This window comes from Acanthopagrus latus, chromosome 5, assembly GCF_904848185.1.
Source record: "Acanthopagrus latus isolate v.2019 chromosome 5, fAcaLat1.1, whole genome shotgun sequence".
Classification (NCBI taxonomy): Eukaryota; Metazoa; Chordata; class Actinopteri; order Spariformes; family Sparidae; genus Acanthopagrus; species Acanthopagrus latus.
Window position 1 is genome coordinate 30306492 of NC_051043.1, and position 16998 is coordinate 30323489.

Genomic DNA, 16998 nt, shown 5'->3' on the forward strand with positions numbered 1-16998 from the left:
CTCATTTCCCCCTAGAATGGTGTTTCCTGAAGAGCTCTTCCCACAGCCAGTCTTCCCTATCAGAACAATCCTGAGACACTCTGGGCTCTGTTCTTCATCAGCACCTGGGAAATATAAAGACATGGAGTTACTGAAGGACAGAGAAAAAAACAGGACTTACTGTTTCTATGACAACATTACAGAACTTACAGCTGATGATGCTTTTTGTTCTCAGGTCCTTCAGCTCAGCCTGCAGTGTGGTGATGTTTTCCTCTTGTTGTCTGATCTTTTCTATTTGAGCAAATGCAAATGTTTCTGTTGTGTAGCTGCACAGTTTGTCTTTGTAGAGTCTCAGTCTCATTTTATCCACCGTGTCCAACAGCTCTGGGATCTGCTGCTTGTCCTTGATGTTGAGAACAACATGTCTTCCTCCACAGCTCTGAAGCAGCTCCTGGATGTTTCTGTTTCCTTTTACAAAGTTACCATCAGCTGGAGCTGTAGGATCTGACTCCACAGTGAACAGAATCATGGTGAAGTCATTGACTCGAGAGCTGAATGTGTTCTGGATGGTCTTTAACTCACTCTTGTCTTCATCAGTGAGGGGATCCACAGGTAGGACCAGGATGAAGGCATGGACGCCCTCAGGATCACAGAGGGAGATACACCTGAGTGATTCCTTCATCACTTCCTCCAGAGGTTTTCCACACAAGGCAGGCAGCTCCACCAGGGAAACCCAACGTCCACACACCTCTCCCTGACTCTGAACACACTCTGATGACTTGGAGACTGAAGGAAACTCTGTCTGACCTAAAATGGCCTCAGCTGCTGAAGTCTTCCCTGCTCCTCTCCTCCCACACAGAACCAGGTTTAAAGCTGCTCTGGTGTCTTCACACTTTGGTCTGATGGTCTCTTCACTGCAGGTGAGGAAGGCTCCTCTGTTTTCATGGACAATCTGCTCCATCTTCTGCATCAATAACCAGTGGTTGTCTTCAGACATGTTGTAGTGTCTTCCTCCACAGTCTTCAATGAGCTGACTAACAGCTGAAACATCCCCCCTACTTGTGGTGATGACCACTGTGTGTTTTAAAGCATCTTGACCAAACAAACTGAAAATAAAATTCAGTCTTTGTTTCTTCCTCTCTGAGACTGTAGAGGCTTTCAGTAACAGCAGCAGAACATTTGGTCCAGGTGAACAGAGAGTCACACAATGCTTCATATCATCTTTCAGGGTTTCCATAGGGAGCCGGAAGATGTTTTGGGTTTGAACTACTGTTAGAGATTTTCCTTTCCACTCCCCATGGAGGACGCGCTTGTCTAGAGAATATTTTGTAAAACTCTTTTGGTTACCAGTAATGAAGTTTCCGAGTTTTGTCTTTTTGTCCTCACTTTTCCCCAGCAGCACAATCCTTAATGCAACTTCTGTAACACAACAATGAGAGAGGAGGAAATCAGGGAGATAATCTCTGTATTGAACAGTACCAGACCTGTCATTTATTAACGGTGTAACAAAAAGCCACTCTGTCCTCCGTCATTTTACTTAGGAAAAAGGCTGTTTGTAACACCATCTATCTGATAATTACAACTCTAAACAACCTGAAATAAAATGTATTTAATTGACCATTTTGTTTTTCAATTCATTTTTATAACATCCTCCCTTTATTTAAACACAGCATCAACCCAATAATACCAGACAGACACTGAACATGCAATTAGGAAATAGCATTTTAGCCATTAGCATTTAGTCTGTAATTTGGTGGCCTGCTCCCGCTGGTATTTAATAATCCCTCACATTTTAGTCATCTTGTCATCTTGCAGTGTATGATATGGACAAAACACTTACACATGTCATGTAAATAGGATGTTTGTCTGAATTCCTGTGTGCAGTTAGTGGCACTATGGATATGAGACGGTTCTGATGCATGGAGGTATTCAGGGCGATATCAAATACAAATGGAAATTGTATGTTAAAGTTATAAGGACTTGATGCTTTATGGCGAAGCATGAAAACGGACCGCACTATGACACCCACCATGGTTGACATAAGCGAAAGCTTTTGATAACTTTTCATGTTCAAGGTCTCAGGATGATACTGAGTGAAATGGAAGTCTGTGGTGTTCAAACTGCAGGAGGAGTTCGTTAAAGCACGAGGTATGGAAATGGATGGAAATGGGGGTAGATTGTTAATAGGGGGCGTTATAGAGTCCCCTGGTAACACCTTTCATCAGCTATTGTCAGGAGCTCATTGTCAATTATTGGCCAAGTTTCATGTTAATCTGACCGGCTGATGTGGCGATATAAAATACTTTAATTTAAAAAGTGCCACCTCGCAAAGGGCCAAAATTTAGGACTGAGCCTTTAGGGCTCATGGGGAAGTTTCATGTCATTCGGACACACCAGTGTGGAGATATGACTCACTTCCTGTTTTCAGCAAAATCTGCAGGAAGTTGTTATTTAATAACTTGAATATTCTTTGAAATATCAAAATTCTTCTGACAACTTTTTGCCAGGAGGGTCCACAGATGCTGTGTGCAGAATGTTGTGCAAATTGGTAAAATTGTCTGGGAGGAGTTCGACAAAGTAGGTTTGCCACATTTCGCCACATTTCAGAAATGGATGTGTCCTGTATCACGAGATTCAGCACAATTCAGCGAACGTGTGGATATAAGGCTTTTGAATGTGCTATAAACTATATTGCATTTATAAGGCAAAACACACTTTTTGTGATTAGAGCGCCACTTAGTTTGGTGAGTTTTGGGGTCTTTTCAGGCAGTGAAAATCATTTGGGACAAAAAAGTCATCATTGGAAAAACAATAGGGACGTCGCAGGTTTCCCTGCTCGGACCCTAATAATCATCAGGACATGGAGACACGATGCATCAGCAACAATAACAAAACATTTTGTCTCTCTGAAGAAACACCCTCTGAGACCTTGAGCTCAACAAGGTTAATTTTCAATCCTGTGCCAGCCTCATGAGGAGATGAATCCTATGACACTCTGCCAAACATGAACAAAAAAGTTAAGTGTGTTAATTTATCCTAAATTTACAGCAGCTTTAAAGTCTCTGCACACTGATTTTCAGAGAAAGGGAGGAAAGCTGTTGTCTGGAAGAGGATAAAACATTTGTAGATAAAATAAAATAAAATAAATAAACAGTATTGCATGGTTAGAAATAATTACTCTCACTGCTTTTAGGAATATGATCCACCCAAACTTGGCAGGGACTCCATTCACACTGCAGTGACTCAGACCTTTGACCTGCAGTTCACTGTTATATAACCACTTGAAGCTTAATATTATGATCATTATGATCAGCCAAAAAGAGACGCACACTAGATGTTTCATAAAATCAAGAAACATAGCTCTGAAATTCTTTCCTGGTTTCAATGATATATACTGAAGTATTAACAGGAAAGTTTAAATTCAGCTCCCAGCTCAGTCCAAAGAAGGTTCTGTTTAGTATCCAGTGATCAAGGACAAATCTTCTGACTCTGAAGGAGAACCCGAGGCCTTCGTTATTGCAATATAACACTGCAGGAGTTACCAAATACATTTTTATTACGGACACAAAATATTTTCAGCTGTTTCCTGTGGGAGTTTTCACTTCAGTGTTATTTGTGTATCAAGATCTAAAATCGGTCAAAGGTCTGTTTAATTAGGGTCTAATTGTGTTTTATTGTCAAGTTACACTCAGTGCAAGTAGAACTCAAACTGCTGTGAGTCAATCATCAACCTTTATTTAAGGTACTTTGATTAACATCATTGTAAGAATTTAACTGTTGTATTTACTGTACGTTCAATGATGGATGGATAGAAAGAACTGCTCTCTGACCAGGTTCTACATCTGGCGTACAGTTTCCACTCCATTAGTCATGAATCAGTGTAAAAACACCAGAAACACCTGAACCAGATCAGCTTAATGCAAATCATCTGTGACTGTGATGATATGTAAACATTATTTTAATCATCTATACAGTTACAGTCTTTAATCGGTCGAGCTGTAGTGATGAAACATGAATTAAAGCAGGTGGAGTTGAATGAAGTTGCAGTAAGAGCTTCTTCATGGTCTGAGACAGATGACGGAGGCCACACACAGGTCAACATGACTTGATAGACTAGACTTAATAATTAATGCTGTTGTTTCATGATAACAGTTTGTTTTAAAGACATTAGAATACGTATTGCAGATAAGTGAACCCAGTGACTCCAGGTGTCCTGGTGACTGAGCCGCATGTTTACTGTATGTTTAGAAAAGAGAATTCTGTAGATGCAGTAAAAGTATTTGCCTTTATTTCAACTCAGTTTTTGTCATTTCTGTAAACTTGAAATGAAAAACAACAGTCACAATTTATTTTGCATCGCATTACTGCACAGGAATAATAGTTTGAACAAAAGAACATCTGCCTGTTAACTGTAATAACTTTGGAATCTCTACATATTGATATTCAAAGAAAAGGGAGAGAGTTGTTGTGAAGAAACAGACATTCAGAACCAAGAACATTGATCGTATGGTTTGCAAAATAGCTGGAAATCATGTAGGCTGGAACAAAGCAATGATCCAAATGTAAAGACTTTCACATGAATAATGATCCCGTATACGGGTCGATCTGGTCCACTGAAGCTTGGCAGCAGCTCACATTCACACTGTAATTAATCAGAACTTTGACTGTAAAAGACACCTGAAGGAGATTAAGTTTCTGTGTGGAGACTTACAAACCTAAGAGAAAGTCACACCAATGCAGGGGCGAAAATCCCATTTCATAGTTGGGGGCAACAATAAACAGTAACATTTTAGAGAATAATTCCAGGGGGGACAAGGAATAAAAGTTGTAGCTTTTAGTCTTTAATACAGCATCTTTTACCACAATTTGAGGGTTTAGTCTCTCAATCTCTCCAACAGGCAGGCAGAAGACTTTTCTTAGCACTGGCTGAGTCCAACTGCACAAATGATTGAAGTCAAATTAACATGTACACATGCAATGAATAAACTAATTATCAGGCAAACATCTAAGTTTGTTTATCAGATTTCTCATAATCAGATAACTGCCTTTTTCCAGATGAAAGATATCAGATTGTTATTCTCTCTCTCTCTCTCTCTCTTGCACTGTCAGCATGTTCAAATCAAATGTTTTAAAAAATGGTATCAAAAGTAATGATGATTGCAATAATTACATTATACTGTATTAGTCCTTAACCTACCTGTATCCAAGTTCATGTTCATTCACCCAGCAATACAAAACAATGGTATTAGGTGGGAGGTGGCAATAATACACTTTATATGAACACATCTGACATAATACCTTTGTTCACTGTTCTAACTTCCACCACAGTCCATTAAATATCGTTACAAGCAGTAAAAGCTCCAAACAATCCCGAAACTAAAGGAAATACCTGAAGGAATAATCCAACATAAAACAATTTCTCAAAAATATATATTTATTGTGTTGTCAGACAATTAACTCTGTATGTATATTAACTCTGAATGAAACCTTCCTGTAAATAAATCTAAAATGTCAGTAATATCTGATTCTGACATTTATATCCAGACAGTCGAATAGTAGAAAAGTAGAATGACAAAAATAATTATTACTGCTCCTGTCCTCTCCTCTCCGTCTGTGACTATCTATCTGTAGCTTGTAACTCAGCAGCTCGTTAGTGAGTCGTCTTCTGAACAGTGCAGGATAAATGTTGCTTTCTGTAAATGGGATGTGTGTTGTTGTAACTTATGTAACTGTGTCTGTGTGGTTTACACACCTCTGACCCCGCAGCACGGTGTGAGTAGCAGGCTCCGCCCACACGCTGCGGCAGCTGCTAGCTCCTCCCACTGGAAAGAAGTGTGGGGTGGACTCAACCATTTCTAGGAATGGGAGGGGGGGACTAAATCTTTAGAGATGTAAATATTACATTATTGCACAATAATAATGAGCATCGCTTACATTGTGCTTTCAATAAATGCTACTGCATTGTTCAAAAATTATTAATTGTATCTCAAATTATTCTAGGGGGGGACAGCTTCTTACAGACGCTGAAAAGTCATCTCAAACTGTGGCGTCTTACTCAGTACAGCTGTCCCACCACCACTGTCCCCTCCGTCATCATCACAGTCAGGATATATAAATATAAAGGGATGTAATATGACACATATTGCAGGAATGCTGATATGATATGCATGACATGCAAATCTGAACATATCCGTGTTTTGCATTTTATAGTCCATAACTTTATAATGAAATATTGTATTTTCACTTCACTAAATTTATCTGACAGCTTTAGTGACTAGTTACTTCATAACTTATATTAGTTTAAATAGTCATAAGCTTACAATAAGAAAACATTGTTAAACATTAAACCAGAAGTCTGTTTCCAGTCTGTTTGAACTGTGATGTCTGAAATATACAGTTGTCGACATTATTCTGCTGTCTCTGAGTTGTTGGCACTTCCATGTAAGATAAGATCTTCAAAACCTCTCAAATGGTTTCACTTAGATAACTACTCAAGACATAAAGTGATCAAAAATCTAGATGTGAAAATATAAAAATAAAAGACAGCAAGAAAACATGCGGCATGACGTGTTTTACCACAGGTTAAAATAATATTTGATTCACTTCATGTTTTAAAACTTAATCTACAGTCTTTTAAGCCACTGCAGGCAAAACTAATCACATGTAACTAAGAATGTTTTTGTAATTGATCATTAACAACCTCAATTCAGTTGGAAGAGCATCATGTGAGTCGGCTCGAGCTGCCGTGTGTTAGATTTGGCATTCAGTGGGTTATTTTTGATATATAGCTGCATAGCTTGTAATTATATAATAAAACATCATCAGTTGTAAGTTACCATGAAGAAACTAGTTTGAACTTTTCAGTATCGGTATTATAAAAGAAAAAATTCTATGTGCTGTCAACGGTGAACATCTAGTAGTTGTGTCCATGTAGAAGAGAGTATCATGTTATCATGATCACAGCGTCTGTGATCGGGAGGAACCAGAATCCAATAAAAAGAAACGTGTCTCATCCAACCAGGACTGAGTTTGCTTCGAGGGGTCACATGACCTGGAAGCTGCTGAAGAAGCTGCAGCTAATATCTATTTCAATATTTCTGCTGCCGTCCTTCTCAGATGTAGTTTGTGAAACAGCTGCAGCTCTTGATACAGTCCAACATCATGGAGACATTGTGTGACAGGATGTTGCATCAGACCCAAAGTAGCAAGACGTTTATTTTATCTGACAGATCTGACAGAATAATCACGATACCGTTCATCAGAAAATCTGAACATCGCCCCCAATAACCGGTCTGCCTCGAGCGGCCGATCTTCACATTTCATATGACGGTATTGTCACGGCGAAACACGCGACAGACAATATCATCGTCTTACGGTCACCTGCAGTGACCTCCGTCAGCCCGTCTTATTCTTCAACTCCCGTCCAACATCTCATGGTCCTGGTTTGTGAACTGTGGCACAGACGAGCCACCTCGAGCCACACGGTGTGCATGGACGGCCTGCGGACATGACAAACCACGGGAAGAGATGTTTCTGCTGTGTGAGCGATGTGAGCTGAAGTGTAATGAGGAAACATACTCAGAGTACTGCTGCAGTCAAACTACTGACTGAACCTTCATCTCCCTGAATATTACAGAGGGAGAGAGCAGAAGCATTTTCTTTATACAAGTTCCAGGTGGTTTGAATCCACTGAACTCTGTTTAACTGGAAACATTTCTTGTCTCCTACAAAGGCGACACGTGACGGGACTGAAACAAACACGGTGTCGTGATCAGGGCCAACGTCCTGTTACGCTACGTGTCGTGTTTTAACTGTTCTAACGTGTATTTACATGGAGCTGTTGACATATGTTAAGAACTGTAATGTTTCTCAGGAGACAGAGTTTCAGTCAACAGGCCGACTGCTGGAAGCTGTTTGAACATTTCACATGTCATCATATTTGTTCAGTAGGTGCCGAGGGCCGATGTCGGGCCTCAGGTTAACCTGTCTTCTTGTACTTCTTTTTTTTTTTTTTTTTTTTTTTACATTTTTTTTTTTTATTTTGTGAGAGCATTACAATACAGTAGTTACTTTCACTTACAATGTAACTTCTGCCACTCACAATTAGGTTGTTTTTTGTGTGTGTGGGCCAAACAACAAACAAAACACACAAAGTTAAATGAATTCCATCTGGAAACTTTGAACAAACTGGGAAAGATAGATCTACATAAAAGAGCAAATGAAGAAACATTACCAGGCAGTTTTGTAGTGAAGTATGAGTGACACAGAGTATTCCTTAGGTCCAACAAAACATTCAGAAAAATACAATTATATAACAGCATTGCAAGGTCACCCATTCCGTACTTCTGTCTGTTCAAGACCAGCATATTTAACCCACTTGGCCCACCTTTTAGTAAATGTGATTTTTTGAAGGCGGAGGGAGGAGGTAATCCTTTCCATAAGGTAAACGTCATTTACGATACTTATCCACTCCTGTATTGTGGGTGGATCGGGGAGTAACCAACGTCTTGTAAGTGCTTTTTTACCAGCAGTTATCAAAATATCAAATAAATATTCATCAGCTGTGACCTGTAAGTCAGCATTTCCTAAAAATAACGTGGAGAACTGCAAAGGTAGATTAGTGTTAAATAGACCACTCAATACTTTATGAAGCTCTGCCCAAAAGGATTCAACCACCGGGCATTCCCAAAAGATCTGCCAATGATTGGCTTCCTGGTGTCCACACTGCCTCCAACACGCAGCCTCCCCTCCAGTAAAATGTGCCTTTTGTTTTGGCGTAATGAAGAAACCGACCATAAACTTCCAACTGAACTCTCGCCATGAAAGAGAGCTGGAGCATTTCCACTGTGATCGGCAAACGTCGAGCCAGTCCTCTTCAGATATTAACAGATTACCCTCAGTCTCCCATTTTCTTCTAACATAATCTGTATTGTGGGACTTTTTAGACATTAGGCCTTTATAAATTCTGGAGATGACACCCTTGTTTGATTTTCTTTGATAAGCATCAATAAAAATGTTTGATATGGGGTCATCAAGGTCTGTTTCCTTTCTGATATGTTCAAAACGACTACGTACTTGGAGGAACCTAAAAAATGCAGTTGTGTCCAGGTCACAGTTTTCCTTCAACCTGTCAAAGCTTTTAAGTTGTCCCTTTTCTGTAAGAGAATAGTGTGTCGTTATCCCTTTAGAAGTCCATGATGTAAATCCCTTATCTATTACATTAGCCTTAAACTCCGGATCATTAACGCACCACTGGATTATTTGTAACTTGTTGTTTAATTTGTACTCGTCTTTTATCATGTTCCATATCTTTAACTGCACTTTGATCCACGGGTTCTGCACCTTATCTACGAGTCCTCCCAGTTGTTTGTGAGGTAGTGCCGCTTGTATTGGGGGATCAACTTCACTTGAGACTTCTATATCTTTCCATCTAGCTTGAAACGACGGGTTACACAAATGAATAAGGGGTCTAATCTGCCCTGCAAAAAAATAATCTTTAAAATTAGGTAGTGACATTCCCCCATGCTCTTTTGGAAGTTGTAAGGTCTTAAATCTAACCCTGGGTTTTTTACCCTGCCAAATAAATCTGGAAATAATCTTATCCAGTTCAGAAAATTGTTTTGGGGAAACTTCTACAGGGAGTGCCTGAAATAAGTAGAGATATCGTGGGAGAATATTCATTCTTACAGAATCAATTCTGTGACTAAGGCTAAGAAAAGACATTGAGTTCCATCTGTGTACGTCGTCTTTAATTTTCGTTAAAAGGGGGCCATAATTTATCTCTGCCAGCGTTTGGATTCTTCTCAGCAAGTTTATTCCGAGGTATTTTAATGACTTTTGATCCCAGTTAATATGAAATTTCTCTCTAAGTTGCTTTGTGGGTTGATAGTTAATGGTCAAAATGTGTGTCTTTTGTATATTTAATTTATATCCTGAGTAATTACCAAATTTTTCTAAGACGGCCATTAGGTTGGGGAGTGAATTAGAAGGGTTACTTAAATAAACCAACACGTCATCGGCATATCGCGCCACCTTGTGATCTTCTCCGTTTATGCAGATACCTTCAATATTCTGAGTCTGTCTTATCCACGAGGCCGGGGTCTCTATATAAAGTGCAAATAACAAGGGTGAAATTGGGCATCCCCGTCTCGAGCCCCATTCCAGTGTTACGGTATCAGAAAGGTTTCCATTTATTTTTATCCGAGCTGATGGTTTGTTATATAATGTACGGATTCCTCTAACAAAAATGTAGTCCAGGCCAAATCTTTCTAAAACTTTGTATAGGAAAGGCCAACTTGCCGAGTCAAAGGCCTTCTCGGCGTCCACGCTAACCAAACAGGCTTCAATATTATTCTTTTGGATATGATGTAATATGTGTATTGATCGCCTGATGTTATCGTGAGTCTGTCTTTGTAAAATAAATCCGGTCTGATCATTGTGTATAAGATGAGGAAGAACTCTGTCCAGTCTTCTGGCGAGGACAGACGCATAAAGTTTGTAGTCAACATTCAACACCGAGGCGGGTCTGTAAGAACTACACTCCGATTTATTGTTTCCCTCCTTAGGAATAATGGAAATCACCGCCTCATTCCAAGATGGGGGCATTTTAGCATCTGTTAATGTCGTGTTAGAGGCTCGGAGGAGGGTTGGCACTAGCTCAGCTTTAAATGCTTCATTCCACTGTGAGGAGTAGCCGTCCGGGCCAGGTGATTGGTTTGATTTTAGGGTGGAGATGGCCTTATTTAGCTCCATCTCAGTTATAGGGGCTGTTAATACTTTGTTTTGTTCTTGTGATATAGATGGTAAATTGAGAGATTTTAAATAGTCATCAATTTGCTGATAAAATAGTTTATATTGTTAATCTGTTATATTTTCACTTAATAGTCATGATGCATGCACCAACATCACCACAACAAACTCCTCGTATGTGTAAAATCGTACTTGGCAATAAAGCTTTTTCTGATTCTGATTCTGATTCTGACCTTCTAATTGGGGTTGTGTATACAAGCGCTGGTAGTATTTTCTGAAAGTTCTTTGTATATCTTCTTGTTTGTACTGTATAGTTTTAGAGTCTATATCCCTTATTTTGTGTATCACATTTTCTGCTCGTTGCTTTTGCAGTTTTCTTGCCAGGATTTTAAGTGATTTTGCTCCAGACTCATAATAAGTTTGTCTTGTGAATATCATCTTTTTTTCAACTTCCTGTGTATATATTAGATTTATTTTGTTTCTAACTGCTTTTATTTTAGTTAGTATCTCTGGCTTTTGTTCTCTTTTATGTTGTGTCTCAAGATTTTTCAGTTCATTATTAAGATCTATTAATCTTTATTGTTTTTGTTTCTTTTCATAGGCACAAAATGATATTATTCCCCCTCTAATAACAGCTTTTAAAGTGTCCCATACTGTAGCTGAATCAACCTCGCCGTTATCATTTTCTTCGAGAAACGTTTTTATTACCTCACTAATTTGGGTCTTGAATCTTGGATTATTTAGGATACTTGTATTCAACCTCCACAAAGTTCTAATATAATTCTAATAATTCTGCTCAATACACTTTTGCACTATTACGCCAGTAACTCCCTGCTTTGTCTTCTTGTTGAGCTTCTGCTGAATATTAAAATCTACTGACGGCATCTGGAACAACCAGGGAGGAATACAACCAGAGGAGACATACTGTACGTCACATGAACCAATTCTTTCAGCCTTTACATTTCCAACCCAGCCTAAGCTCCTGAAGTTTGACCTGTCATGCTCTGAGCAGTCCTCTAGCATGGCCTCGGCTGGATGAGACCTTTTATGGCCCTGCAGATACACCCAGTATGCCAACATGAGCTCGGTCCTTCTTATTCTCAGAGGTTCTTCCTCCATCTCTACTTGCAGAGCTGCAACTGGAGAACAAGATGCTTAGCTGCTCTAACTGCTTGTGACCTTTTATACTGAACTAGCGACTCCATAGAACGATGTTTCTTTAACAGCCTAAATGCCCTGTTCCGTTCTTTAATTGCTTGTCTGCAATTTTCATCCCACCACGGCACATTCTTTTTGTTTCTGCCTCCTGATGCTTTTGGTATCAACTCATTTTCTGATTTTATTATAGCTGTGGCTACTACCTTATTCAGCTCATCCACATCTGCCCACATTCCTCTTTATGTAATTGTTCAAACCTTTTCCTACTCAGTTCTTGACAGAGTTCCCAATTAGCTTTATCAATTTTCCATCTTGGCAATCTCATGTCTTCCTCCCATTGCAACTCTACCCCAATCTTAATAATGATTGGATAGTGGTCACTGCCCACTAATGTTTCATTTAGCACCTCCCCAGCAGTGATGCCTGCTACTTCATTTGATGTCATCGTTAAATCAGTCACAGTCTCCTTATTTTGTACACAGTCACCTCGTTCCCCTCCCATTATCCATACATACTAATCCTTTATCTTACATAAATTCTTCTACTATGAAGCCATTTGCAGTTTTCTAACTCCCCCAGGTGCTATGTGCATTAAAATCTCTGCACCACACCACTTTCCCCTGCACTTCCCCCATCACCATATTCAATATATCCACACTTCATTTGTTGCATGGACTGTAGTAGTTAATTATTGCTAGCTCATATTTGCCTGTCCAAATCTTTATTGTTATGGACTCACATTCTGCTCCTACTTGAACAGAATTGAACCTTGTTGCATTTCTAACAAACGCGCTCACACCACCACCTTTCCCCATCTTCCTGTCATTCCTTATAGCCGTGTATCCTTGTATTATGAAATCTCATTGCACTCAGCCATGTTTCTTGCACACAGATTATACTGCATCATTTTTGTTTGCATGGCCCAGAGTTCGTCTTCTTTGGGTGACGTCACTGCAGGCTGTGCTCCAGATGTTTGCCAGCTACAGTAACTCGGGCACCTGCATCCTAATTCTTTATTCCACTTAATGTGGAAAAATCTTTTCTCCTCACTTTCTCTATAATTTCCACAGCTCCCCTGCTGACAGGCAGCTTTGCAACTGTTTTCCTTTACATGCAAGGCAAGTTTATTTTCTATATGGCACAATTCAGAGACAAGGCAACCTCAAGCATCTCAAAGACCTAAAATACATCAAGAATTGCATTTGAAATAAATCAAAAACAAGCAGGAAGACATCAAGAGACTACTTGTTGCATCTTGAGCTGTTTTAACAGCTATAACAGTAAACTTCCCCCTTGTGGGATAGAAAGACGTCTAATCTAAATAAGAAACAAAACATTAACAGAAGAAATAGGAAAACATGCTAAAACAGAGAAGGTTTAAAGAAGACCAGACCGGGTGAGTCGGAGCAGACCTGCAGCCCTCTGCAGTTTGTTCCAGATGTGTGCTTCATAACAACTGAACCCTGCTTTTCCAGAAACACCAGAACCATCGCACACTTTACAGGAAACATCATTGATCATTATGTTAAATAAGACCGGGCTGATCCCTGAGGGTTCCCATCAGCCACTCCTTCGTCAGACGATATGAGGGTCACTACTCTTACTTGAATGATGCACTGGCTCATAAAATCACGTAACCAGTTTAGCGTCCTACCTGTGATCCCAACATCATACAAATGTAGCCCTAACCCTTCCACAGGGGGTCAGATGTCTTCTGACTGTCTGGGAAAACACCCATTCCTGCTTGTTTATTTGCTAGATCCTTCCTGATGTCCAAGTCTAAGAGGCCGAGGCGTGATCATTTATTAGTCACTTCATTTGTATTCTAGCGTACAAACCAGCACACCAAAAGAAAACACAGTGCTGCCTTTACAACCAGTTTATTACAAACATAAAGCAACGAGTTATTATGATTCTCTGCTGATGTATTATTATACAATTCACACTTGGTTCTCTAAGGAGCCTGGAATTGATGTATTTCCTGCCATATAGTGAGCGCCGTGATGATGACATCACACATCTGTAGCTAACCGTCGTTAGCATCTCCCCGGTTCCCTCTGTGGGATCATTGTTTGAGGTTCTGATCCGTCCAGGTTCTGTTGATGAACTGTCTGGATGAACTCCACTCTGTGATGTTTGAAGCTAAACTAACTGTGTTGCAGTAAGAAGCTAATGCTAGGCTACAAACAGACGACATCACGGTCACATGACTGAAACGTCTCCACCACTAAGAGTCTTACTGCACAGTTACTATCCAGGTTTTCTATAAACTGATCAGTGTGCAAGTTGTAAAGTCAGAGTTAGAACAGTGTGGAACTAAAGTGGCCTGTAAAGACGGACTAGTGAGTAGATGAGTCTCCGTGTTGCTGTGAGGACGTTTAATGTCCCCGACAACCTCTGTAGTCTCATTCAGACACTTGTTAGCAACCGCTAACTGTTGTTAGCACATGAAGAGCTTCAGGATTAAACTGTGAGACATTAAAGATGATTTTATGTTGGAGAACAAAACGTGTGAACATGTTCAGCCTGCGGTGACACGCAGCTTATTACACACATTCAACACTCACAGACGTTGAGACGAGGGGACAGGAAGTGCTAACATGCTAACATGCTAACTGATTTCTGAGTTTTAGGACTGCTGGAAAGTGAGCTGACCCCTCCAGCCAATCAGAACGGAGGATTGAGTCAGACGCTGGTGTAAGTCATTTATAAAACATCCTGATATGAAACTGAGTGAACAGCTCGTCTGCCAGCGACCCCCAAACCAACATTATGTGACATGAAATAATAAATAATGTCATAAAAGCACAACTGAAGACTGAAGCTGCACAGGGACAAATAAAAGTCAACACAAAATAAATGATGTCAGAGAAAAACTTGGATTTTATTCACTTCAAATCCTTCAGTTTGAACATGTTTGAATCAATTCAACACACGACTTCAGAAGGAGGACGAGGATCTCCAGTTTCAGCTCCGATCTGACCTCTGATCAGTCTGACGGGTCTTCAAAGCGTTCTGTCCACAGCCGTGAACAGCAGAGTTTGAAAGGCCTCAGCTGATTGGTCCTCAGCTGCAGAGAAACAGGAGCAGCGATGAGAAACAAACACAACATGAACACAAACACGTCAGTGATTAACAACAATTATTCAAGCAGCCAAAGTTTCAAAACGACTTGAAGCTTTTAGAATCTTTGAAAGTTGTTATTGATCGACCCTCAAAGATAAAGTTCATTCACTTTGTACTGAAGCTTTTTCTTAGTGTGCGTGTTAACCAGCTGCTGAGGATTATTATCAGCTGTGTTCAACAACCATGTTCTGATGGGTTCTGTTCTGTTCTGCTGAGCTGAGCTGAGCTTAGCTTCACACAGTGTTCTGGACCTGAGAACAGCTCCTTTATTCACTGATAGAACAACCTTTATGTTACTAATCATTAATATTCAATATTAATACTGTCAGTTTGGAGTTCTTCTCCAGAACCAGAACCAGAACCAGAACCACACACTGCTCCTATAAATAATCAATAATAAGAAACAGTTTGTTACTTTAATTTAAAACATTCAGTTTGAGTATAAAAGTACAAATGTGTGTGTGCGTGTGTGTGTGTGTGTGTGTGTGTGTGTGTGTGTGTGTGTGTGTGTGTACTTACAGTCACGGCCTCTAACCAGAGGGTTTCCTGCCACAGTAGTATTCACAGGAAATTTTACCTCTCTGGATGGTGTTTTTGGGATAACAGGTTTTCTTCCACGCGTTACATCTGGAATAAGAGAGGAGACGTGATCAGAACCAGAACCAGAGGTGGACCGCACACTGATCATCTCTAAATTGGTCCTATAATAACCATGTTATTCTTGCCCTCAAGTGGATGGAACATGAATCATGTGGATGTTGTCTTACATTCTCCTTAAGTACAACATGGAATTCGAGCTGATACATTTCACTCCTCTTCTGCCAAAGGGCGACGCAGAACACTTTTTTCTGAAGGTACCACACCACCCGATCCGCATAGTGTAGCCAGAAGCTGGAGGAGAGAGAAGTGTCACACAGTGAAGACGTCACGAGCTGACAAACAGACTGAACGTAGTCGATGAAGACAGAAAGACGAGTGTGTGTTGACTCACGGCAGGACAGCTTTGTGTACTTCTTATATCTCTTGACGTACAGTCCATCTGTGAACACACACAGGTGAGACTGAAGGCAGTGACATCATCACATCATCATTTACATTATATTTTTATCACCATTACATATGTTTCTATTTTAACACTCATGAACTGATCATTTCATAAAAAGATGTGAAAGCAGCAGGACAGTAAATAATGATGATGATCGAGCAGAATAAAAACTCACCAGCAGTTCCAGTGAAACACCAAGCTGCAACCAGCACTGTAACACAACACAGTAACACAACACTGTAACACAACACAGTAACACAACACAGTAACACAACACTGTAACACAACACTGTAACACAACACAGTAACACAACACTGTAACACAACACAGTAACACAACACTGTAACACAACACTGTAACACAACACTGTAACACAACACAGTAACACAACACTGTAACACAACACCGGAGTCACGGAGAGTAACTAAGTACATTTCCTCAGTCAGTCAGTGAGCACTGGACTGTATGAATGTGCTCCACTACATCTGAGAGGAGACTCACGGCCGAGGACGATGAGGCTCAGTCGGACCATGTTTGCTTCTCTCAGCTTCTCTTCTGTCTTCACCTGAAGACCGTCTGATGCTGAGAGCGTCTCTACGACAGGTATTTATGCTTCTCTCCTCGCAGCACACCTGTTGACACCTGTCCGCCGCCGGCGAAGGCAAACAGGACCTGGTTACTGACCAACATGTAAATCCCCTTTAGAGCTGCAGGGCAGAAGCTGTTATCCAAGGGAGGAACCGGGTCACAACATGTGCTGGTTCTGAAGGTTTTCTCACTCCTCCTGCATGACTGCTCATATACAAGTGTTATTGATAAGACCACGAGGAGCTATAATCAATAAAAAGAGGTGCGTCAGTCAACAAAAAGACTTTTGTGGCATTTTGAGTGATCTGGAAGCTTCTGAGAGAAAAATGCTGACTTGATAACAAATATTCAT

At 40.2% G+C, this 16998-nt stretch overlaps 1 protein-coding gene across 1 annotated transcript; it reads right to left on the reverse strand.

Annotated features, from left to right (window-relative positions):
* Window positions 1-24: 24 nt before the first annotated feature.
* Window positions 25-1356, reverse strand: LOC119020271 (GTPase IMAP family member 8-like). Its single transcript, XM_037099526.1, has one exon. It carries the CDS (start codon window positions 1214-1216, stop codon window positions 128-130), a length of 1089 nt encoding a protein of 362 aa, XP_036955421.1. The 5' UTR covers window positions 1217-1356; the 3' UTR covers window positions 25-127.
* Between the last annotated feature and the right edge of the window lie 15642 nt (window positions 1357-16998).